The sequence below is a fragment of the Phocoena phocoena genome, chromosome 13 (assembly GCF_963924675.1).
Source record: "Phocoena phocoena chromosome 13, mPhoPho1.1, whole genome shotgun sequence".
NCBI classification, from domain to species: Eukaryota; Metazoa; Chordata; class Mammalia; order Artiodactyla; family Phocoenidae; genus Phocoena; species Phocoena phocoena.
Window position 1 is genome coordinate 51030709 of NC_089231.1, and position 23991 is coordinate 51054699.

The window sequence follows — 23991 nt, forward strand, 5'->3', positions numbered from 1 at the left end:
TTGGTATAGACCATGGGGCTGATGACTGACTACAAGTAGGACTCAGACTTTGAATTTCTACTTCTGCTTCTATCCACGCTTCACTGTCAGTACTCTCAACACATCAGTCAGAATAGTCTTATTAAAACTTACATCATATCATGTCACTCTTCTGATTAAAACCTGCCACATCTCCCCACTTCACTGAAAACACAAGCCAAACTCCTTATAATGATTGATCTGATCCTCCCCCTCCCCCATGACCTGCCTCCTCTCATATTACATTCTACTCCAGCCACCCTCGCTTCCCCAGGCTCCTCAAACACACCAGGCACACCCCTACTTTACGTTCTTTGCTCCAGCTGTTCCATCTGCTTGGAATGCTCATCCCCAGATATCACATGGCTAACTGCCTCATCTTCTTCAAGTGTTTGCCTTCTCATCAATGCCTGCCTTGAACATGCTATTTAAAACTGCAAACCCCCTTCCCACACCCTAGTACTCTGGTTCCTTGTTATTCTGCTATTACTTTATCCATAGCAGTTACTGCTTTCTAACATAGTACATAATTGATTTGTCTATTGCTCACCAGCCAGAAAGTAAGCTCTAAGAGGATAAGGATCTTTTTGGTTCATTGATACACCACAAGTGTCTGCAATAGTGGGTACTTGGTACATGCCCAATAAATATTTATTGAATGAATGAATATGAGAGGTTCCCAGATTTCACTAGAAAAATAAATTTGTGCTGATCTAGGCATATGTTCTTGCCCAATTCAATTCAGGCCCGAAGGCACCTAAAGACTGGGTTTGGACTGAATTGTGGGTATTGAGTAAAATAAAGTTAATTCACTTTAACTCAACTGCCTTTCCCATGTCAAGCCATCACTGACCTTATATGCCACCAATTTTTATCAGTCTGTCAGGCATTTAGGCTTTACATGACAAAACCAGTCTATCCTAATATACTCATATCAGTTTGTAATACTACGTATTTCAAACAAAGAATAATGAGATTTTTATAAATTATGACCAACAGAGATGTTTTTTTAATTAAAAGAGATTAATTTTACCTAATGGATTTGTATCTTAATTTCCTAGATAATATCAATATTTTTTGTGGTCTATAATCCTATATACTGAGTAAAATCTTTAGCGCTAATATCTAATCTCTACCTACAATTCTACCATCTTATTCTGGAAAAAACAAAGTAAACTAAAGTCATACGAGAAACCTTTACAAATTAATGGAGTATGAAATCTATCTGACCTCACTTTAATTAATCACATCACAGGCTACCTGCCTATTAGTCATAAAAATTCAACCTGAAACATGAATGAGTCACGAGAAGAAACTGATTTCCTGGCAGAGTCAATCTAGAAGTAGCTGGGATCACAAAAGGAAAAAACATACACACACACACACACACACACACACACACACACACACAAAACCAGCTCTAACTAGAGGTGTCCAAACTAAGTAAACAAGTGCTGGCTTTGTCCTCCTTTGTCCTTTGTCATAAAAGAAAAAGAAAAAAAACAAAACAAAACAACTTTCCATGTGTTAACCAAGTTTCTTCTTTAAAGCATTAGGTCTCATTCGGATTTTCTGAGAAAAGTTAAAATTTTATGCCACAGCTTTAGGTTAATTATGTACACTGGCCATCTTTCTCCTTCCACTTTTCTTTCTAATGGCCCGAGAGCCTCCCCTTATATTCCTGTCAAAACAATTTTAGTTGTCCATTTTTCTAAGAGCTGTAAGGATCCAGGGTGTCCCTTCATAATGAGTCTGTAAAGAAGCTTTTAATATTCAAGCTTTTCTCCTCCTCCAAAAAACTTACACTTCCAGTTAAAATATAATTTAAATTTAATGAAGTAGTTACAGCTATCAGGTTCACTTAAACATTCTGATTTTCAAAAAAAGGGTTCCCTGAAATATACACTAATGAGTCTGATACCCTGCTTTCTTGGAACCAGTTTATGATATGAATAATTCAAATAAGACTAATTTTTAAAAATAGGGTTATAAAGCCAGTTTTCTGAGGAATGCTCTACTGCATATCTCGCTCTCAGGAAGGCATCTGACAGTGACTCTCTTGTTATCTTCTCACTGTAAACAAAAGGGAGAAATACAAACTTGGTACTAATAAAGACAGACTCCAAACTCACTGAACACCATCAGACAAAGAATTATATCGATGAGGAAACCTGTGGAAGTATGCCTCAGGGCTCCATCCTCAGGCAGGTTTTGTTCAACGTTTATTACTGATTTTGATGAGGGTACTGATGGAATATTCATTGAATTTGTGGAAGACACAAAGCTGAGAATAAAAGTTAACCTAATACATGGTAGGAAAAAAATCAACATATGAAAGACCCCCAGAGGCTGGAATAATGGGCCAAATCTAACAAAATGAAATAGAACAGGATAAATGCAAGAGAAAAAGCCTCACTGAAGTGAGTCGGAAGAGAGAGAATCCACCTACGCAGGGTGACACCATGCAGGTAACCTTCTAAGGCTGTTTTAGCACAAAACTATACAGAGGGTTTAAAAACTCTGAAGTTGAGGTAGACCTGGGTTCAAATCCTGCATCTGTCGTCTACTAGTCACATTGGGTAAGTTAGTTAACCTTTCTGAGCCTCTATTAAAGTAGATACAGTACTGTACTTTCCTACTTCGTTTTTGTGGGAAAGTGGTGAGAAAGAAATAATATATGTAAAAATGTAATGCAATGCCCAGAAAATAGTATTTAATCAATAGTGCTCTTTACCTTACAATGAAGACTCCTTTGATAGAAGGTTTCCATAACAACTACTATAAAGCCATAGGGAAGACTTTGACTTAGAGGTTCTAGTTAGCAGTAAACCTGGTAAAGAACCACCAGTAATGTATGTTTTGACCACATTAATATAAGTAAAAAGATACAGAAAAATGGAGGGAGCAGTATTGCTCTACTGGTCAGACTATACCTAGAAGACAACTGAATTAATTAAAATATTGACAAACTGAAACATTAAAGAGAAATGATAATTTGAAGAGTCTTGAAGTAATGTCTCACAAAGAACAGTTAATAAACAGAGAATATCTACTCTGTATATCTACCTATTTACAATTAAGACTCAGGAGGGCCCGTACCCTGTCTTCATGTAAACAAAGGGCCGTCAGATAGAAGGCCGGGGGTGGGGGGGTGGGGGGGTGGTGTGTGGGGGGGTGGTAAACTTGCTCCAGATGGTCCCAGAAGGCAAAAATCAGAATCAACAAATATCACTCTGTACAGTGACTTCTACCCAAACTTAGAACTTCTAACAGTATCACCTCGTTAAAATTAAATAGGCTTAGGACACAGTGAACCTGTATAAGAGGTATTCGAACAATGGCTATTTGTTAAAGAAGTTATACAAGGAATTCAATTTAAAAGAGAGCACTGAGGGAACTCCCTGGCGGTCCAGTGGTTAGGACTCTGTGCTTTCACTGTCGAGGACTTGGGTTTTAAAAAACAAACAAAAAAGCAGACTCCTTTGACTTTCACATCCAGCTCATCCATTTCCCCAAACAAGTCATGACCTCAACACTTAGCTTATTTAATTACTTGCCTTCTGTGACTGGTACAGCTGAGTATATATTTTGAACTTTATAACAGCACATTTTTTCTGAATAATTTCATACTATAGTGTCACTAAACAACTGTCCTACCATAAAAGGTCTCTGTGGGACTTCCCTGGTGATGCAATGGTTAAGAATCCGCCTGCCAATGCAGGGGACGTGGGTTCAATCCCTGGTCTGGGAAGATCCCACATGCTGCGGAGTAACTAAGCCCACGCGCCCCAACTACTGAGCCCACGTGCTACAACTACTGAAGCCCTCGCGCCTAGAGCCCATGTTCTGCAACAAGAGAAGCCACCGCATAAGAAGCTCACGCACCACAACGAAGAGTAGCCCCTGCTTGCCACAACTAGAGAAAGCCCACATGCGGGAACAAAGACCCAATGCAGCCAAACAAAACAAAGCAAAAACAACAACAAAAAAGGAAGGTATCTGTAACATCAAACCCAGACAAGGTGAGTCAGAATTACTGCATTTAACAAGAAGAAGTATAAATAAAATAACACTTTTTCTGAAGTTCAGGGAAATTTCAGGCAAGATAATACTTGCTACTTCTTTTTCTGACTGAAAGCAAAAGGGAATTTGAGGAGAACAAGTTGTAAAAGAAGCTGGCTTATGAGAATAACTATCTTAAATTTCAGGAGAGAACTGAAAGACACAACAGATTACCTCCTACACTGTTCTAAGGCCATGTACTAAATAAAACATACAGGCCCTGAGCTCATCTATATGATTGATCTTCACTGTTATTACAAACTTCAGCTTTTACTTCTTTTCTAATGTATCAATGAGCTTCAACAGAAAAATCTGTGAATTCGAGAACACTAAAACTAATTCTGAACAAATTAGAATTCACAGTTGACCAAGCAAATGACATTATCTAGTTACAAATCACTTTATAACCTTGGTTTTGGAGGCATTCACTCATCTAATTCTGTATAACCTCTACAGACTAGTTATCTTATTTATCTTTGGAATTCATAAATATCAGGGCTGATGTGTTCAAAATACCATAAGCTACATGTGCCAAATTAATTCACAGAACATAAATTAATGTAGGTCAACCACCACTTATCTGAAATCTTTGGAACCAGATGTGATTCAGAATTCAGTTTTTTTAAAATGAAGGGTACACCTAAAGCAACTAGAGAAAGAAGAACAAAGAAAACCCAAAGTCAGTAGAAGGAAAGAAATCATAAAGATCAGAGCAGAAATAAATGAAATGGAAACAAAGAAAACAATTGCAAAGATCAATACAACTAAAAGCTGGTTCTTTGAGAAGATAAACGAAATTGATAAACCATTAGCCAGACTCATCAAGAAAAAAAGGGAGAGGACACTACTCAATCAAATTAGAAATGAAAAAGGAGAAATCACAACTGACACAGCAGAAATACAAAGGATTATAAGAGATTACTACAAAAAACTATATGCCAATAAAATGGACAACCATGAAGAAATGGACAAATTCTTGGAAGCGTGCAATTTTCCAAGACTGAACCAGGAAGAATTAGAAAATATAAACAGACCGATCACAAGTAATGACATTGAAACTGTGATTAAAAATCTTCCAACAAACAAAAGTCTAGGACCAGATGGCTTCACAGGTTAATTCTATCAAACATTTAGAGAAGAGCTAACACTCATCCTTCTCAAACTCTTCCAAAAAACTGCAGAGGGAGGAACACTCCCAAATTCATTCTACGAAGCCACCATCACCCTGATATCAAAACCAGAAAAAGATATCACAAAAAAAGAAAATTATAGATCAGTATCACTGATGAACACAGATGCAAAAATCCTGGACAAAATGCTAGCAAACAGAATCCAGCAACATATTAAAAGGATCATATACCATGATCAAGTGGGATTTATCCCAGGGATGCAAGGATTCTTCAATATGTGCAAATCAATCAGTGTGATACACCATGTTAACAAATTAAGGAATAAAAACCATATGATCATCTCAACAGATGCAGAAAAAGCTTTTGACAAAATTCAATACCCGGTTATGATAAAAACTCTCAGAAAATAGGCATAGAGGGAACCTACCTCAACATAATAAAGGCCATATATGACAAACCCACAGCAAACATCATTCTCAATGGTGAAAAACTGAAAGCATTTCCACTAAGATCAGGAACAAGACAAGGATGGCCACTCTCGCCACTCTTACTCAACACGGTTTTGGAAGTCCTAGCCACAGCAATCAGAGAAGAAAAAGAAATAAAAGGAATACAAATTGGATAAGAAGAAGTATAACTGTAATTGTTTGCAGATGACACGATACTATACATAGAAAATCCTAAAGATGCCACCAGAAAACTACCAGAACTAATCAATGAATTTGGTGGAGTAGCAGGATACAAAATTAATGCACAGAAATCTCTGGCATTGCTATACACTAACAATGAAAAATCACAAAGAGAAATTAAGGAAATAATCCCATTTACCACCTCAACAAAAAGAATAAAATACCTAGGAATAAACTTACCTAAGGAGATGAAATGCATGTACTCAGAAAACTATAAAACACTGATGAAAGAAATCAAAGATGACATAAACAGATGGAGAAATATACCATGCTCTTGGATTGGAAGAATCAATACTGTGAAAATGTCTATACTACCCAAAGCAATCTACAGATTCAATTCAATCCCTATCAAACTACCAATAGCACTCTTTACAGAATTAGAACAAAAAATTTTATAATTTGTATGGAAACACAAAAGACCCTGAACAGCCAAAGCAATCTTGAGAAAGAAAAACGGAGCTGGAGGAATCAGGCTCCCCGACTTCAAACTATACCACAAAGCTACAGTAATCAAGACAGTATGGTACTGGCACAAACACAGAAATATAGATTAATGGTACAGGATAGAAAGCCCAGAGATAAACCCACATACATATGGTCACCTAATTTATGACAATGGAGGCAAGAATATATAATGGAGAAAAGACAGCCTCTTCAATAACTGGTGCTGGGAAAACTGGACAGCTCCATGTAGAAGAATGAAATTAGAACACTCCCTAACAGCATACACAAACGTAAACTCCAAATGGATTGAAGACCTAAATGTAAGACCAGACACTATAAAACTCTTAGAGGAAAACATAGGAAAAACACTCTTTGACATAAACCACAGCAAGATCTTTTGTGACCCACCTCCTAGAGCAATGGAAATAAAAACAAAAATAAACAAATGGGACCTAATTAAACTTACAAGTTTTTGCACAACAAAGGAAACTATAAATAAGATGAAAAGACAACCCTCAGAATGGGAGAAAATATTTGCAAACGAATCAATGGACAAAGGATTAACCTCCAAAATATATAAACAGCTCATGGAGCTCAATATCAAAAAACCAAAAAATTCAATTAAAAAATGGGCAGAAGAGCTAAACAGACATTTCACCAAAGAAGACGTACAGATGGCCAAGAGGCACATGAAAAGATGCTCAACATCACTAATTAGTAGAGAAATCAAAACTACAATGAGGTATCACCTCACACCAGTCAGAATGGCCATTATCAAAAAGTCTACAAACAATAAATGCTGGAAATGGTGTAGTGAAAAAGGAACCCTCCTGCACTGTTGGTGGGAGCGTAAACTGATACAACCACCATGGAGAACTGTATGGAGGTTCCTTAAAAAACTAAAAATAGAACTGCCATATGACCCAGCAATCCCACTACTGGGCATATACCCTGAGAAAACCATAATTCAAAAAGAGACATGTACCACAATGTTCACTGCAGCACTATTTACGATAGCCAGGACATGGAACCAACCTAAATGTCCATCGAGACATGAATGGATAAAGAAGATGTGGTACATATGTACAGTGGAATGTTAGCCATAAAAAGAAACGAAATTGAGTTATTTGTAGTGAGGTGGATGGACCTACAGTCTGTCATACAGAGTGAAGTTAAGTCAGAAAGAGAAAAATACCGTATGCTAACACATATATATGGTATCTTAAAAAAAAAAATGGTACTGATGAAGCTAGTGGCAGGGCAGAAATAAAGACATAGACATAGAGAATGGACTTGAGGACACAGTAGGGGAGGGGTAAGCTGGGGCGATATGAGAGTAGCACTGACATATATACACTACCGAATGTAAAATAGCTAGTGGGAAGCAGCAGCATAGCCTAGGGAGATAAGCTTGGTGCTTTGTGATGACCTAGAGAGGTGGGATAGGGAGGGTGGGAGGGATGCTCAAGAGGGAGGGGATATGGGGATATATATATGCACATGGCTGATTCACTTTGCTGTACAAGAGAAACTAACACAGTATTGTGAAGCAATTGTACTTCAATAAAGATCTATTAAAAAAAAAAAAGAAGGGTAATGCAGAGCATATACAGCTTGTTACAAAACACCTCCAGTGGAGCCTGAGGTATCATCCTGTAGTCAAACACACTGATATTATCACAGTGAAGCATAGGAATGCTCACAGGAAGTGGGACAAATAAGGACTATAATAAAAAGTATCTTGTCAATTGAAGTGAGATTAGGTTGTAACTTTTCAAAGAGAAAAACTCTGTGTTTTGGAATCATATAGAAAAGACTATTTGTTTTCTAGTTTCACTTCACTATGCAGCATGAGTAAAATGAGAAAGGGTTGACATTTTCATACACACATGTTTGATAACCTCAGTCTGGCCTGATAGCCTTCTTTCCTCATCTATTATCCCCTCTCAAAATTCTCTTTGACTACCAATATTCAGTGGGCTGAATATTGGACCAATATTCATGATAACATGGGAGAAATATCAAAATCCTATTGGACATCCACTAATTAAAAATATACTGATATGATAAAGATGTTAATTCCACTTGTGATATGTGTTTATACATAAGACAGTAAGTACTCGTAAGCCAAAATAATGTTACGTCTACATAGTTTAGCAAAGTTTTTGTAGACGTCCACTCAGATGCAACAGAGTCTTTAAAACCCTATAAACCATTAACATTATCCTGAATCCTAACTTTTAAAAAATATTATATAAGCTTTACATAAATGGGAACTAAGAACTGGCCATAACTCTGCTTGGCATCAGTCAGACTAGACCCAGAAAAGGATTCTTTTTTTGAGACGCTGTCAAATAATGGAAAGAACAGAGGCTTTTAAGTCAGAAGATGGGTTTCTGAGTGATGTCTCATTATCTACTAGTTGTGAGACCATGGCAAGTTACTTGACTTTTTTAAGATGTGGATTCCTCATCTATAAAGTAGAGTTAATAAAACTACCTTGAAGAGTCACAGTGAGGATTAGAAATAGTAAACATGAAACACAAAGAAGAGTAACTGGATGAAAGATGAAAGTTATTATTTTTATTATGAGAAATTGGGGGAGAGGGAAAGGAGGAAGTTCTCCAGGCCTGAGAAGTGTATAAGAGGAAATAATTATTCAGATTGCTTTTATAGTTTTTGGGACAGGGCTAGAAAGGTGGTAACAAAACTCAAATATTTAAAATGTAAGTACTTCAAATAATTTATTTGAATGATTTGTTATTTATAATAAAGTTATAAAAATTAAAGTGCTTTAAATTAAAATGTTTTGATTTTTATATATTCACACACTAAGCTAAGAGATGCATACACACCCTTCATATATACTCCCAGAACAAAAATATAGTGATTTTCTTTATATTTTCATTTGCAGAATACTTTATAACTTTTAAAAATGAGACCTTTAACTCTTAATATATCTTTACAGTTTGCAAAGAGCTAAGTAAAATGAAGAAAGAGAAGCTAGGGGAAAATATTCAATTTTCTGCCACAATTAAGAAAAAATACTTACTCAATTTTCTGCTGCAGCTGTTCAGAAAGCTTTTTGTTTTCTTCCTGTAGAGTATTCTTTTCATTCACTTAAATATAATTTGAAAAGAAAGCACAAATTATAGCTATAATAAGATGTATGTCAGGTTCTTTCAACAGTTGCAACAATCATGGAGAATTAGGATTTCAAATTCTAAGTCATGATGTTAGGGTTAATGCTACTGTTCAAAACTAATCTGTTACTAGGTAGTGATTATTACATCTCATGTTGTGCAAGTTCCACGTAAATGATTAACTGATAATTCTATGTAGTGCTTGTGGGCAAAAAAGAAAGAGTACCTCATGTACTGGGGAGTATAGTTTAATTATTCATACTGAGCACAAGAAAGCATTCCATCTGGTTACTCAGTCCTACTAATTTCAAACACCACTTATCTTGGAATAAATCTGATCATAAAATATAACACTGAATATCAGTGTAATTTTTATAACATAAGCACACTTAAGTAAATTTTCCTCCTTAGTCATACTCTACGTTTCATTAATAATTATGGTGTCAGTAACTTAAATATACCATTGAAGTAGTATCTCCTTGTTTGAATCTACCTTGACGAAATTTTCCTTTCCATCCTTATTTATAAAGCAGAAACTCAGTTTTGGGCTATAATTTCTACTGCTGCCAGCACAAAATTATCAATCCTTGATATTATGTCACTGGTTAAGCATGTGTTTTACGAGGAGAAATATATCAAAGAAATCAAGTCACAGTAAGTACAATTAACCTCTCAGAAAGAAAATTAATCATACTCCAAAAATCTGTTAATAATTTAGTGGTTTACAAATCCAAACATATTTTCTTACACTGAGTAAATAAAAATTTGTTGACTATATATCAATACGTGAGGGTTAATAAACTACCTCCTGTGGAGGATCTGGAAAAAAACAAAACAAAAACTTGAAGATATGACAGTGACCTAGAGGAAAGTGTAGTCTAATGAGAGACAAGATATTATATAAACATATTTTTTAAAATTGAAAGTGACAAGGGCATTAGAGAGGTACAGATAAAACACTAAATGAAATTCCAAGGAGAAAAAATGAAATTCCAAGCAGAAAAAGGTTAGGTTGAGCTGTTGAAAAAATCAGGAAAGGATTCAAGAGGACAACTGAGCTGGACACAGGAAGAGAAATCCAAGAGCCTCCCATTCCACCACCACAATCAACAACAAAAACAAAACAAACTGTGAGTAAAACCCAAGCAGTGTAAGCAAGCGGATACTGGTATCAGCACTGGTGGAGGGACTGAACTTGAGATTTCCAGTTTAAGCCTGAACTCCTGGAATGGAGCCAAAGTGATCTGAATTCACTTACCACTAGAGTCAGTAGAAAATAACTCATATATAAGTTCCCAAGTATTTCAGATAACAGAATTATATGATAATGAAATGTTTAAAGATGGAAGGCTCAAAACTAACATGATAAAAGTGATTACCAAAAATGAGTAGACAGACAAGATTGAGATAATTTGAGCATCAATAAAAATAATGAACATAACTGAATGACACACACTGAATATATAAAATTACACATCTATTATGCTCAAAAAAGAGAAAGCTCCATTCATGTCAAAAGCAAAATGAAACATAACATATACAACACACAAAACCTCATTTGTCCTAGAGACTGTCATACAGAGAAGATGTGGTACATATGTACAATGGAATATTAGCCATAAAAAGAAATGAAATTGAGTTATTTGTAGTGAGGTGGATGGACCTACAGTCTGTCATACAGAGTGAAGTTAAGTCAGAAAGAGAAAAATAAATACCGCATGCTAACATACATATGGAATCTAAAAAAAAAAAGGTTCTGAAGAACCTAGGGGCAGGACAGGAATAAATATGCAGACATAGAGAATGGACTTGAGGACATGGGGAGGGGGAAGGGGAAGCTGGGACAAAGTGAGAGAGTGGCATGGACTTATATACACCACCAAATATAAAATAGATAGCTAGTGGGAAGCAGCTGCATAGCACAGGGAGATCAGCTCAGTGCTTTGTGACCACCTAGAGGGGTGGGACAGGGAGGGTGGGAGGGAGAAGCAAGAGGGAGGAGATATGTGGATATATGTATATGTATAGCTGATTCACTTTGTTATAAAGCAGAAACTAACACACCATTGTAAAGCAATTATACTCCAATAAAGATGTTAAAAAAAAAAACCTTATTTGTCACCATTTAGGTAACTATTATACAAGATATTACTCTGAAAACTGGCAATTAAAGGGAAAACATTAAGATGTATCATGCCTTTCAAGTAGGAACTACATCCCACGGTGACCAATAGCCCCAAGCTGATGAGGGAGAATTCTTGTTTACAGAAGAATGCCAGCTGATAAAGAATAAGAATAACAGAAATGGAAAATTATCATTTTGTAGTCTGTAATTAAATAATTGATTCAGGCCAGAATCACAAATGGATATTAAAACCATTAAAGAAAGATTGAGGGAGAACTGTATTTTTGCAAGATTTCGAAGTATCACACATTCATCCTCCCAATTTAGACTACTTGGTGGTACTCGGGGGAGAATATAACTCTATAATGGAGAAATGTGGCCACCAATCCCAGAGAGTGGAATAACCTGACAATATCTATATCCTAATATGATACAATATGAAGTAGACAATTTTACCTATAAAGTACTGCTGTCAAAAATGTTTAATCTGGACCTAATCAAGGCTTCAGATACAATTTCTATTTTATAGGAAATAAACAAGATAAAGAAAATGATGAGAAAAATCCAGAAGGTGGCATAATTTTAGGAAAACAGCCCTCCTTCTTCAAGAAGTCAATGTCATAAAAGAAAAAAATAGGAAGGGAGCTTATTCCAGATTAAAAGACAAATGCAATGTGTGGTCTGTGATTGGCAGGTTTGAACAAAACTGTTGCAAACAGAGGGACAGCTGTAGAAATATGAATATGGACCGGCTCTTAAACAATATTAGAGAAAATTATGGGTAATCTTTGGTAGGCAAGGTAGTGGTATTGTGGTTAGGTATAAATTATCCAAGTATTTAGGGGAAAAAATCTCCTGATGTATGTAATTGACATTAAAATATTTCAGTTCAAAAAGAAATGAAGAAAATACAGCAAAACATGAACAACTGTTAAATCTATGTGATAGGTGTATGAGGGTTCCTTACTATTCTCCTTACTTTTCTATATTATTAAGAAATTTCATTAAAAAAAAGACTACACAGATTTGAAAAAGAACCAAACAGAATTTTTAAAAATGAAAAATTTGGTTACTGAAATAAAATAACTCAGTTTAACAGAGCTGAAGAACTTAGTATAATAAGCAAGAAAGCTAAAGAAATTACCCAGAACGCAGCAGAGTGAAATGAGGGGACGAAAAGTAAGAAAGAGATGTTAAGAGACCAAAGGATCGAATGACAAGGCCTCATCATAACCCCCAAATAAGGAGAATGGAGAAGACACAATATTTGAAGAGCTAGTAGCCGACAGTTTTACAGATATGATTAAAGAAGTGATTAAATAGATTTTGTAATGTATACTAAACAGACTTTTTTCTTAAAAACCTACTTGAAATTGCACTAAAACTACAGAATACCAAAAATTAAGGAAAAAATCTTAATAGTAGCCAGAGAAAAATAATTGTTATCCTGTAAAATAGCCTTATAAAAATAACGGTGAAATAAAAACATTGAGGATAAAAACTGAGGGTTTAGAACCAACAAATATCCTCTAAAGGAACTTTTCAAGAATGAATCTCAGGACTTCCCTGGTGGTCCAGTGGTTATGACTCTGCACTTCCACTGCAGGGGGAGCAGGCTTGATCCCTAGTTGGGGGAATTAAGACTCCGCATGCTGTGCAGTGTGGCATGGCCAAAAAAAAGAAAGATCAGAAAGGGTAATAATACCAGAAGAAAAGTGAGATGTAAAAAGCAATAATAAGCAAAGAAACTGCTGCACATGTAGCTAAGTCTTTTAAAAACTGTCTGAATAAGGTAATTTTTTAAAAAGTTTCTAACTTGCAGGGCTGAAAAAATAAAATACAGGCCATAAACAGTATGTAAATGGAGAAGGAGATGATCAGAGTGAAAGTGTAAAGTCCTTGTACTATTCAGAAAAGAGTATCTTTATATTTTAGGAAAGCATGGTAAAATTTCAAGGTTGATCAAAAAAATAGAAATAAAGAGTTTAAAAACAAAGTAAAGGATAAAATAAAGATGAAATAACAAGATAAATATCCTCAAAATGCAATACCTGGAAAAAGTAAGAACAAAAAAGAGAGGCAGGCCGGGGTGGTGGGGGGGGGAAGTAGCAACAATATAGAAACAACAAGAATTCATAAACATGAAGCCCTTAGTATTTTTATTCATAAAATAACTTTGTTTGGGATTTGACCTCAATGATTTTCCTGTTGCTCATTTTAATGTAAAATTAGTTTTCCTGAACTTTTCAGTAATCACATTGGGGGTATTATTAGTGGTATTATTCTAAGACTATTGTGCTATAATATGAGATTAAAAAATGAGTAGTTAGGGGATATTTTAATTCTAGCTCCCTGTGTCCTTGAGAACCATGATTCTCAGTGTGGAAGAAAGGGGATACAGATATTATTAGAAGAGGTTAGCAAAAGCTCTATAGTCTTGAATTTGAATTTTCAACACGAACTCATGAAGTATTTTATCTATCTGAAAATTAGACAAAGGATATTCAAACCATTCACCCAAGAAGAAATGCAAACTGAAGATCAAGTAAAAAGATACTTGACCTGAATAGTAATAAAGAGAATGCTAATATTAAAAAGGTATATCATTCTTTACCCACTGAACTGGATATTGTCAATTAATACATTTTTGCACAAAACTGAAGAGAATGTAGGGAAACTGAAATTCTCAAACACTCAAACAAAAAATTGACTTGTTCATCAATATGAGAATGGGTAAATAAATGGCATCTACACAATGCAGCCATTAAAAAGAATGCTGTCTTATTCCTCAATACCTAGGGTTTTTGTTTGTTGAGTTTTGGGCTATTTTTCAGACAGTTAAAGTTGCTAGAAATCTATTAGACATGTAGACATTACTGCAGATTATTTCAAGTACTAATGGTAATATAATTGTGGATCGCAACTATATCTATTGAAATGTAATAGTTTTCTACTCATTGATAATCTTATATTCCTAAATAAACCACGCATGCATTCATTCATACACACCACAGAATCTATGGGTCTAAATATATAAACAAACATATAAACATGTAAAGACTTCTAATATATAGTCTAAAAAAAAATAACATGTCAGAACAAGAAGCATGATATGATCCCATTAAAAATTTAAAAGAGAAGATAGAGGAGGGGGTAAAATGAGGGAAAGAGACAAACAGAAAGATAGATAAATCTGGACCTGTAAAGATATTTATTATATACTTAATAGTAGTTACCTCTGGGAGCAGAATAAAACTATGTTCCTTCTATCTTTTTTTAAAACAATCAGCATACATTCATATATTCTTGCTTGAGTAACCAGAGGACAGCAATATAATTAATAGAAAAAAAAAAAGTCAAAATACCAAATTAGTTTGGAAAAGAAGATAAATGTAAGAAAGTCCTACATAAAATGGTAAGTAGACTAAACTAAAAATGGTACACTTGTAATAGTGTGTCCAAAAAAATTGTGAAAATAAAAAAAAATACACCTTTGTAGAACACTAAATTGTCTGCTTTGTGTTTAAATTTACTAAATATAAATAGTTGAATTAATATGAAATAAAACCAAAGAAGCAAATATGGATATAACCAAAGAAAATTTGCTTCTTGTCTTATAGCTGGTGAGACTTTAAGGCCAACGAGGACAGTATCTGCACAACCTTTCTGTACCCTATTTCTTACTAAAATAAGCATGAGATTAAATCTACAAAAAGGGAATAAACAACATTTGAACTTTTGCCTAAATAAAGAAAAACATATGTAAACAATCCATCTGATTGTAACCAATTTAATAACAGGTTTAACAATAGCATACTATGCTTTACATACTTAATAAATGAAGAAAGGAAACTCACTAAGCTCTGTGATAAGTTTAAGATTCTGCTGTCGAATATTTTCAAACTCTTGTTGTTTCTTCCGCATATGTTCTTCAGTTACTGCACAGCGATCACATAATCCTGCTCTTAATCTACAAAACAAAAACAAAACATTTTCAGAGTAGAACTTAAATGTTCTCATCAAAAAATAAAAAAATATGTGAGGTGATGGATATGTTAATTAACCAGATGGTGGAAATCCTTTCACAATATATACATTTATCAAATCACCATGATAAATACTTAAAAAAAATAATTTTGTCAATTATACCTCAATAAAACTGAAATTAAAAAAATTTTTTCAACTACTAAAAGATACTTATTCATATTTGAATTTCAAGATTTTTACATTTTATGAAGAACTAAAGAATTTACTTGGAAAATACAGAGAAAACTAACTAGTTATTATACCTTTAATATATTCCCAAATAGGCTGAAATCATGCTACATCATTTTCTACAGACTGCAATTCTGTAAAAATCTGCCAATTTTAAACTCTATTCAAGGGAACTTATTTATTGAAGCTCCCTTGTTTTAATTTATTAGAGCCAAAATATGAACCAAGTCTCGTACCAATGGACAGAATTTTATCTTAAGCAAGCTTGCATCTGTTTAGCATAGCATATAACACATAATGAGTGTTCAACAACTAAGTTTTAGTTGAATGAATACTAAAGGTCAAAGAATACAAAGTTTAAAAAAAAGTAATGCTCTTTTCAGCATTAAAAAAAGACTCCAGTGTTAGTAGAAATTCACAGTGTACTATTTTTTAAAAAAAGAAAAAAGATTACAAAATAGCTTTTACTAATTATTTGTGAGTGCTGAAGGGAAAAGGGAAATACATGTATTACACAGGAGGGGTGGGTGATGGAGAGAAAGGTGTATTTCAAAACATTAATACAGTTATCTTGTAGGTACCAGTAATACAGAAGATTTTCTTTTTAGTGTTTTGCTATACTTTTCAAAATTTCTCTAATTTCATTATATATATAACCAGGAAAAAATATGGTTGAAAAAAATGACACATATCCCACATTAGGAATTTAGAAAATATAAAATCTAAGATAATCATTTTAACTCAATGACCTAAGTCAATAAGGTACTAAGTACGTGAGTGTCTATGGAAGTCATAGCATGGTAGTACCTGCCATGAATTTTAAAATAAGGCGACAAAACATGAAAACGATACAACTAAAACAAAAAGAACCTAGAGATTTTTATATAAAAGTAAAACTCATATCAACAGTGTTGATATGGATGTAAAAAATAAAGATTATAGATCATAGGTTGCATTAATAGGACTAAAATTTCTAGAATGAAGGAATAAAGCATTGGGCAACATGGTTTAATTGGAGTACATTCCAGAACAGGAATTAGGCCAATCAAGATCTAAGTAAAGATGACGAAGTGAACATCTGCATCTACTGTCGCTTCCTCCCCAAATCCCACTAAACTAGAGTAAAGATCTGTGTATATTTTTAAAGACACAAGACTATGAGAACTGGGAGAATGGGAAAGAAAAACAAACGAATTAAAAAGCAAGGAGCTGGCGGACAAATAGAAACTGACCTGAGAATGCTGAATCGTAGGCTAACAATGGGAGAAGTCTAGAACTCTTGTCCAAAATGGTAGCCACAAGCCACATGTGGCTATTTCAATTTAAATAAATTAAATTGAGAAAAGATAAAAAAGTAGAAGATTATCCTAGAAGGTCCATCATATCAATAATAGGAGTTATAGAAAGAGCAAGGTGGGGGCAGGTACAAAAAAACAGGAACAGAGGAACAAAAAAGACTTGAGACATACAGAAAGCCAAACGACTAGCATAAATCCAACCATATCAATAACATTAATTATGAGTTGATTAAACACTCCAATCAAAAGGCAGAAACTGTCAGACAGGACAAAAAAAATAAGATCTAACTATATGCTGTCTACAATAGACACACTTTAGATCTGAAGATACAAATAGGCTGAAAGCAAAAGGATGGAAAAAGAAATGCCATGCAAACAAAAACCAAAAGAGAGCTGGTTATTAATTAATTAGTATCAAACAAAAGAGACTTTAAGGTAAAAGTGTTACTAGAGACAGTGAATTCTATAACAAAAGGGTCAATTTATTAGAGATATAACAATTAACATTTAACACGAAAGCCCCCAAATATGCAGAGCAAAAACTGACAGAATTGAAGAAAGAAATATATAAATTCGTCAATAACCGTTATAGACTTCCACTCTCAATAGTGGATAGAACAAGACAGACAGAAAATCAGCAGAGATATAGCAGACTTGAACACACTACCACCTAAACCTCTAGGTTTAGGAACATTCTCTAGGACAAACTATTTTCTAGGTCACAAAACAAGTCTCAATAAGTTTAAAAGCACTGAAATCAGACAAAGTATGTTCTCTCATCACAATGGAATTAAATTAAAAATCAAAAAAGAAGGAAAATTCACAAATATGTGAATCTTAAAAAGAATGCACTTCCAAATAAGCAATGAGTTAAAGATGAAATCACAAGGGAAATTATAATAATAGGGCTGTAGCTGAGTGAGTGCCCCAGTCTAAAATCCTACCCAGGTCAAAGGATAGCTCCTCATTTTCTTATTGAAAAGTAAAGCTCCCATAACATATACAGAGTCCTCAGTTGACTTTCCTATTCATAGGAAAACTCCTGGGGGAGGGAGAATTGGGAATGGCTGGGGTAAAACAGACAGACAATTAAAAGCAGACTACATATACCATATGTAGTCTAATGCAGAAAATTCATTGCAGCCATACACTACTAAATACAGACAACCAAAGATCAATAGTGTATGAAACAAACCAGTAACATAAAAGAGCTAGTATCCCTGGAAAAATGAGAAGTGATGTTGACATAAAACAAGAAAAGGGTACACGTACACACATGTACATATAAATGATCAACAAACAATAAAAAGTTCTTGGATACTAAACATGTGATTACCAAAATAGCTTCAATAATAGGGTTGGAGAGTAAAATAGAAGAAATCTCCCAGAACATGGAAAAAAACAAGTAACAAAAACAAGACAAAAGATTGTACAGGATCAGTTTATGACTAAGAAGTGCTCCAGAAAGAAAGAACCTATAAAAATGGAGAGAGGAACTAATAGACAAAAATAGTATCTTAAGAGATACTAGTCTTCAAGTTAACGGGATGACTGGACAGCACAATGAAGGAAACACACACACACACACACACACACACACACACAATTATGAAATTCAGAACTAGGATAAAAAGATCTTACATTCCAGAAAGGGAAAACAATCTATTGCCTATAAAGGAATGAACATTAGAATGACAGCTTTGGATGCTCACAGGCAATGAGAAAATGTCTTCAAAGTTTTGAGGGAAAACTATTTTCAAGCTAGAATTTTATATCCAGTCAATATACCATCTAAATGCAATAGTAAAATAAAAACATTTTCTCAGATATGCAAGACTCTTTGAAAATTTACTTCCTGTGCATTTTTAAGCAGTTACTTGTGGGTGAGCTATAAGGGAAAAAAAAAAAGGAAAAACAGGTCCACATTTTTCCAACCATGTATACTAGTATATCTTCAAGGTCTAAAATAGTGCCTGGCACAAGACAGGAGCTCCATAAATATTTGTTGACTAACATGAGTTGAAAGAAGTAATGGAATTAATGTAGGGATCCAGTGAGAGAAATTCCAGAATTGCTGTTGTAGGACAGCCTAGAAAGTAAATGGTCCAAATTAGTACAGAAAGTTTTTCAGCCCAAGAAGTATGTCTGCAAGAAAAAGAACAAAAAAGATTATAATCAAATAGAATAACAGGCATTAAATAATATTAATGACATGATGAGGAAAACACTTCTAATCTCAATAAGAAAAAAGGTAGTTAGAAATTATAAAAACAACAAAGCAAACTTATACAAGTACGTCGTTATCATAATACAGTTATAGGGTGACTTGAGCAACTGATTTGGGACAGAGTAGAAAAGAATCTATTTGACCTGGACATTAGAAACACTCTCCTTGAGTGGCACAGGGGTCATGACAATGGATCTATAGAGAAGGAAATGAATCCTGGCTCAGCAGTCAATAAATAAACATTGTTCATTATTTTCCAACTTCTACAATCAACTTGTAAACAAAATACAAGGGACTGAAATCTGGTAACAGAAAAGAACATAGCAACTATCAACTTTGTCAATATTTATTGGTTCCGCTAACACAAGGCAGAAGGTAGCAAGAGAGGAAGAGTGATGCAGGTAAGGGTGAAAGCATCAGTATCCTCCTGTGATACAGAGGTGAGTTCAGGGAGACTGTTCAGACCTCTCTCTCTAGAATATCTTTATGTAAATATGTATATCTGCATAAATGTATATATTAAGGTCCAAAAAGAAAACAGCACTAAAATAACTTCAAAAATAGGTGAGGGAGGGAAAAATTATTCCTCTTCATAGCAAGAAGTAAACAACTATTGTCTCAAGTTGATAAATCAAGTGTTGAAGTGAAAATACATCATTTAGAACTTTGGAGAACTAAAACCTGGGACAGGCATGGGTGGGAAAGAGTGGAACAGGAAACTATTGGTTGATGATAACTATACAACTTTATAATGTACATGTATTACTTGAATAAAAATTATAAAAGGAAAAGCGTAAAATCAGCTAAATAGTACGTTATACTCCTTTTTCGTCATAGCATTTTTTTTTTTTTTTTTTGCGGTACATGGGCCTCTCACTGTTGTGGCCTCTCCCATTGCGGAGCACAGGCTCCGGACGTGCAGGCCCAGCGGCCATGGCTCACGGGCCCAGCCACTCCACAGCATGTGGGATCCTCCCGGACCGGGGCACGAATCCGTGTGCCCTGCATCGGCAGGCGGACTCTCAACCACTGCGCCACCAGGGAAGGCCCGTCATAGCATTTTAATTTAATAGAAATATATTCTAGTAAACTTTACATAATTTTTTTTTTTTTTTTTTTTTTTAAATTTTGCGGTACGCGGGCCTCTCACTGTTGTGGCCTCTCCCACTGCGGAGCACAGGCTCCGGACGCGCAGGCCCAGCGGCCATGGCTCACGGGCCCAGCCGCTCTGCGGCATGTGGGATCTTCCTGGACCGGGGCACAAACCCGTGTCCCCTGCATTGGCAGGCGGACTCTCAACCACTGCGCCACCAGGGAAGCCCTACATAAAATTTTTTTGAGAACTGAGGTACTAAGGACGTACACCTTCTTATCTTTCTGCTGTAACACTTAATGTTTTCAGACTTTCAAGCATTTCCAAAGCTAATAGTAAAGTCTATTTATGCCTTTAAAATTCCAAAGGAAATAAGAATAAAGTTCTCTCTAAACTATTCCAAAACCAAGACATTGTTAAACTGTTATAAAAAGAAACTCAATTTTAACTATTGGTTTAAAATACTTCACATTTCACTTTTATATTTCTCTTTTAAGATCTATTCAAATTAATAGCTTGAGATTCATGCAATAAACATTCAAATAGTTGACCTGATTGTGGTAAATAACTTATACACAGAACTACTAAGCTAGAGAGGCCAAAAAGAGCACTGACACTGAAAGGTCACTGAAAAACACTGAAGGAGTTAAATGGCATTAATCAATCCTAATTAAGTATTCAAATGTCACCCTACCACTTTGTCATTGAAAACTGAACACCTTATTGTTTCCAAGAAATCAACTCTGATATATTAAAATGTCGTAAGATATCATGTTAGACAACCTCTTGAAACCCTTAGTTTCCAAGTTTAAAAATGCCACTGGTATAAATAGTTATAAAATGAAACAGTATTCCCTAACTTGTTTATTACATCTAGTTTTCTCCAGTTAACTGCCACTCTTGATAATACCTGTGAAAAAGAGTCAACTCTTGATTGTTCACTGATCCTAGCTTAAATTTAAATGAATGTGAGAAAAACAGGCTAGCTCCTATTCCATCAGCAGGATTCTACTGTTTTCCTCTTGCCTATCTTCAACTGCTGCTGTCAGAGAAAGAAAAAACAACCTCAATTTCACAGGAGAATGCAATTTCAGTAGCTATAAACAGGTAAACGGGAAAGAAGAGTAATTCTACTTGTAAGGGCTGAAAGTATCATGCATTCTGAGTTATATTCCAGCCTGTTCACAGATATGAAGAAAGAAAAGATTTCAGTTTTCAGTTAAAACTTACCAGATAAACAAGTATGCTCAACTGTTTGCTATACCCTAAAAAGATTTCCTCACACTTACTCATTTTCATTCAAAAGGATTTTACTAAACACCTACAGTGAGTACTGTAAGTGCTAAAATACAACAGTGGCCAAGATAATGTCACTTCTTTAAAAGTTTACAGTGTACTAAAAAAAGAAAGACAATAAAAAGTAATTACAATAAAGTATGATTCACAACATTAAAGTGGAAATACACGGTACTATGAAACCACAGAGCACAACTAAGTCGAGTCTAGGAAGTCTGGGAAGGTCTCCTGAAGAATACATTTAAATTCAAATCCATAAGTAAGAAGAGTTAGCAAGACAAAAGAAGACATTTGGTCAGTATTTCAAAAATAAAGAACCACAAATCCTCTGATTATGAGTACCAATTTTCCCTTTTAACAACAGTTGAAATATGAGTTTCCTAATATTGACAAAAATGCTTTTAAAAATATTAAAATCTATCAGACAACTATGGTTTAACTGCTTTGTTCAGATTTTTCTTTTTTAAATGCCTTCTATCCAGTACAGTGACTGTTCCTTAGATTAAGGAAATACTTTAGTTTCTTGAGGGAACCTGCAAATGGTTCCTGTAAATAGTAATGTAATAACAGTACTAGTAAAACACAAACAAGCCACATTAAATTAGAACTTTTTATTATCTAATTTATCTTTACTGAATAATTCCTTTCATCTAAACATCTCCTAATGTTTTCATAATGTGAGCATAAGAAATAAGAATCACTTCAACTTATGAAGGGTAAACAGCAAGTTGCAGAATTACCATTTAGAAATTTAAACAAAATGTATGTTGCTTTTAAAATGTCTCAGCAAAACATTAATTTTTATAGATATTTAAAGCTTGCTCTAGGATTATCATTCTTACATATGACAAAATTAAAGTAAAATTTTAAGTAAGGCAGAACTTTACTAAATGTTACCTACTTTGACATTTAAAGGCAGGATTTAGTTAGTAGCAATTTAAAAGAAAAATAACCAAAAACAAGCAAAACAACCTTCCAAGAAAACAAGACTAGATAATAGGCAATGTTGAAGACTTAATATTACAGAGTACTTGTTTTGGTAACTTTATATCAAGCATAAATACTTTGAGATAATCAGTTAAGTTGTAATTCATTTAAACATTTATAAAGTTAAGACAACACGCAGACAAGGCATCGTCAAACAGTAGAAATTGGGAAGTTTGAGGGGCAAATTTAACCTAATTATCCATTAATTATGTGATCCTGGGGAAGTTTCTTAACTCTTTGTCAGCATAGTTTCCTCATTTGTAAAACAGATTTATCATCTACCGCACAGTGTTAAGGTGAAGATTAAGTGCTGGAAGGATGGGTATAACGTGAGCCCTCACAACTAGCAGATCCTACGTTAAAAAAATGATTAGATCTACATTGTTCTTGGTTTCATTAAATGAACTTCATAAAATGAGGGACAAATCTTAAAGTGATCCCAGAAGGAAATTTCAGATTTAAAGAAAGGAAAGAAAAAGCATGTAAATAAAGAAATGAGCTACACTCCTTGTCCCACCCCCAGATTAATACCATGTAATGAATTATAGGCCCACCTACCTAAAAATGTAAAGGTGAACAGAATGAAAGGCAAGAGAACATTTAGGGTAAGAAACAGCACAGAAGTGTGACATCCACCTGAAATTAGTGAAAATAGATGATAAAAAGAAAATCTACTTTTTAAAAACTGCAGAATAAAAATGATAATTTTAACAATTAAATATATTAACCGAATAAAGGATGGTAATTTAGAAAATACTTCAATGGGAAGGGTAGGGGCACACATCCACTAACATTTCTTCTCAGAATGAGCCTGGAGAAGAAAAATTCACTTAAGAAGAGAAGCACAAGATGCAAAGAATAAAAGAACAGCCAAAACTTTAAATCATAAAATGAAGAAATGTTCTGAAGATATTAGAAAGGAGTGTTTTCAAGCGCTAAGATGAAGAACACTATATCTTGGGGATGAAATGGAGAGCGAACTGTATTAAGCCAATTCGTGTAAAACATAATGAAAACCTTGTGATTTTTTTTCAGTGTACTGAGTCCTAAATAACTTGCTAATTATCAACTAAACCGAAAGGATGCTGGAAATAAACACAATCAGTCTTTGAGTGTGGCAACCATGAAAACGTATCTCCTATTGTGGGAAGTAAAATCACCGGCTCCAGCTGTTGTGCTCTGAAATCCTTCACCCGCCAGACAGGTGAACATACCAGGCATCCCACAGTGAGAAGCCAGCCAATGAATGAGTAGAGCAGGGATA

General features: G+C 34.6%; 1 protein-coding gene across 1 annotated transcript in view; it reads right to left on the reverse strand.

Annotated features, from left to right (window-relative positions):
- The window catches only part of RBBP8 (RB binding protein 8, endonuclease), a 77678-nt gene that overhangs the window by 35070 nt on the left and 18617 nt on the right, over positions 1–23991 (reverse strand). Inside the window, exons 4-5 of the mRNA XM_065889342.1 lie at positions 15469–15581; positions 9396–9462 (exon numbers count right to left, since the gene is read on the reverse strand). Coding sequence (XP_065745414.1) covers positions 9396–9462; positions 15469–15581 — 180 coding nt within the window. The remainder of the gene's footprint in view (positions 1–9395; positions 9463–15468; positions 15582–23991) is intronic.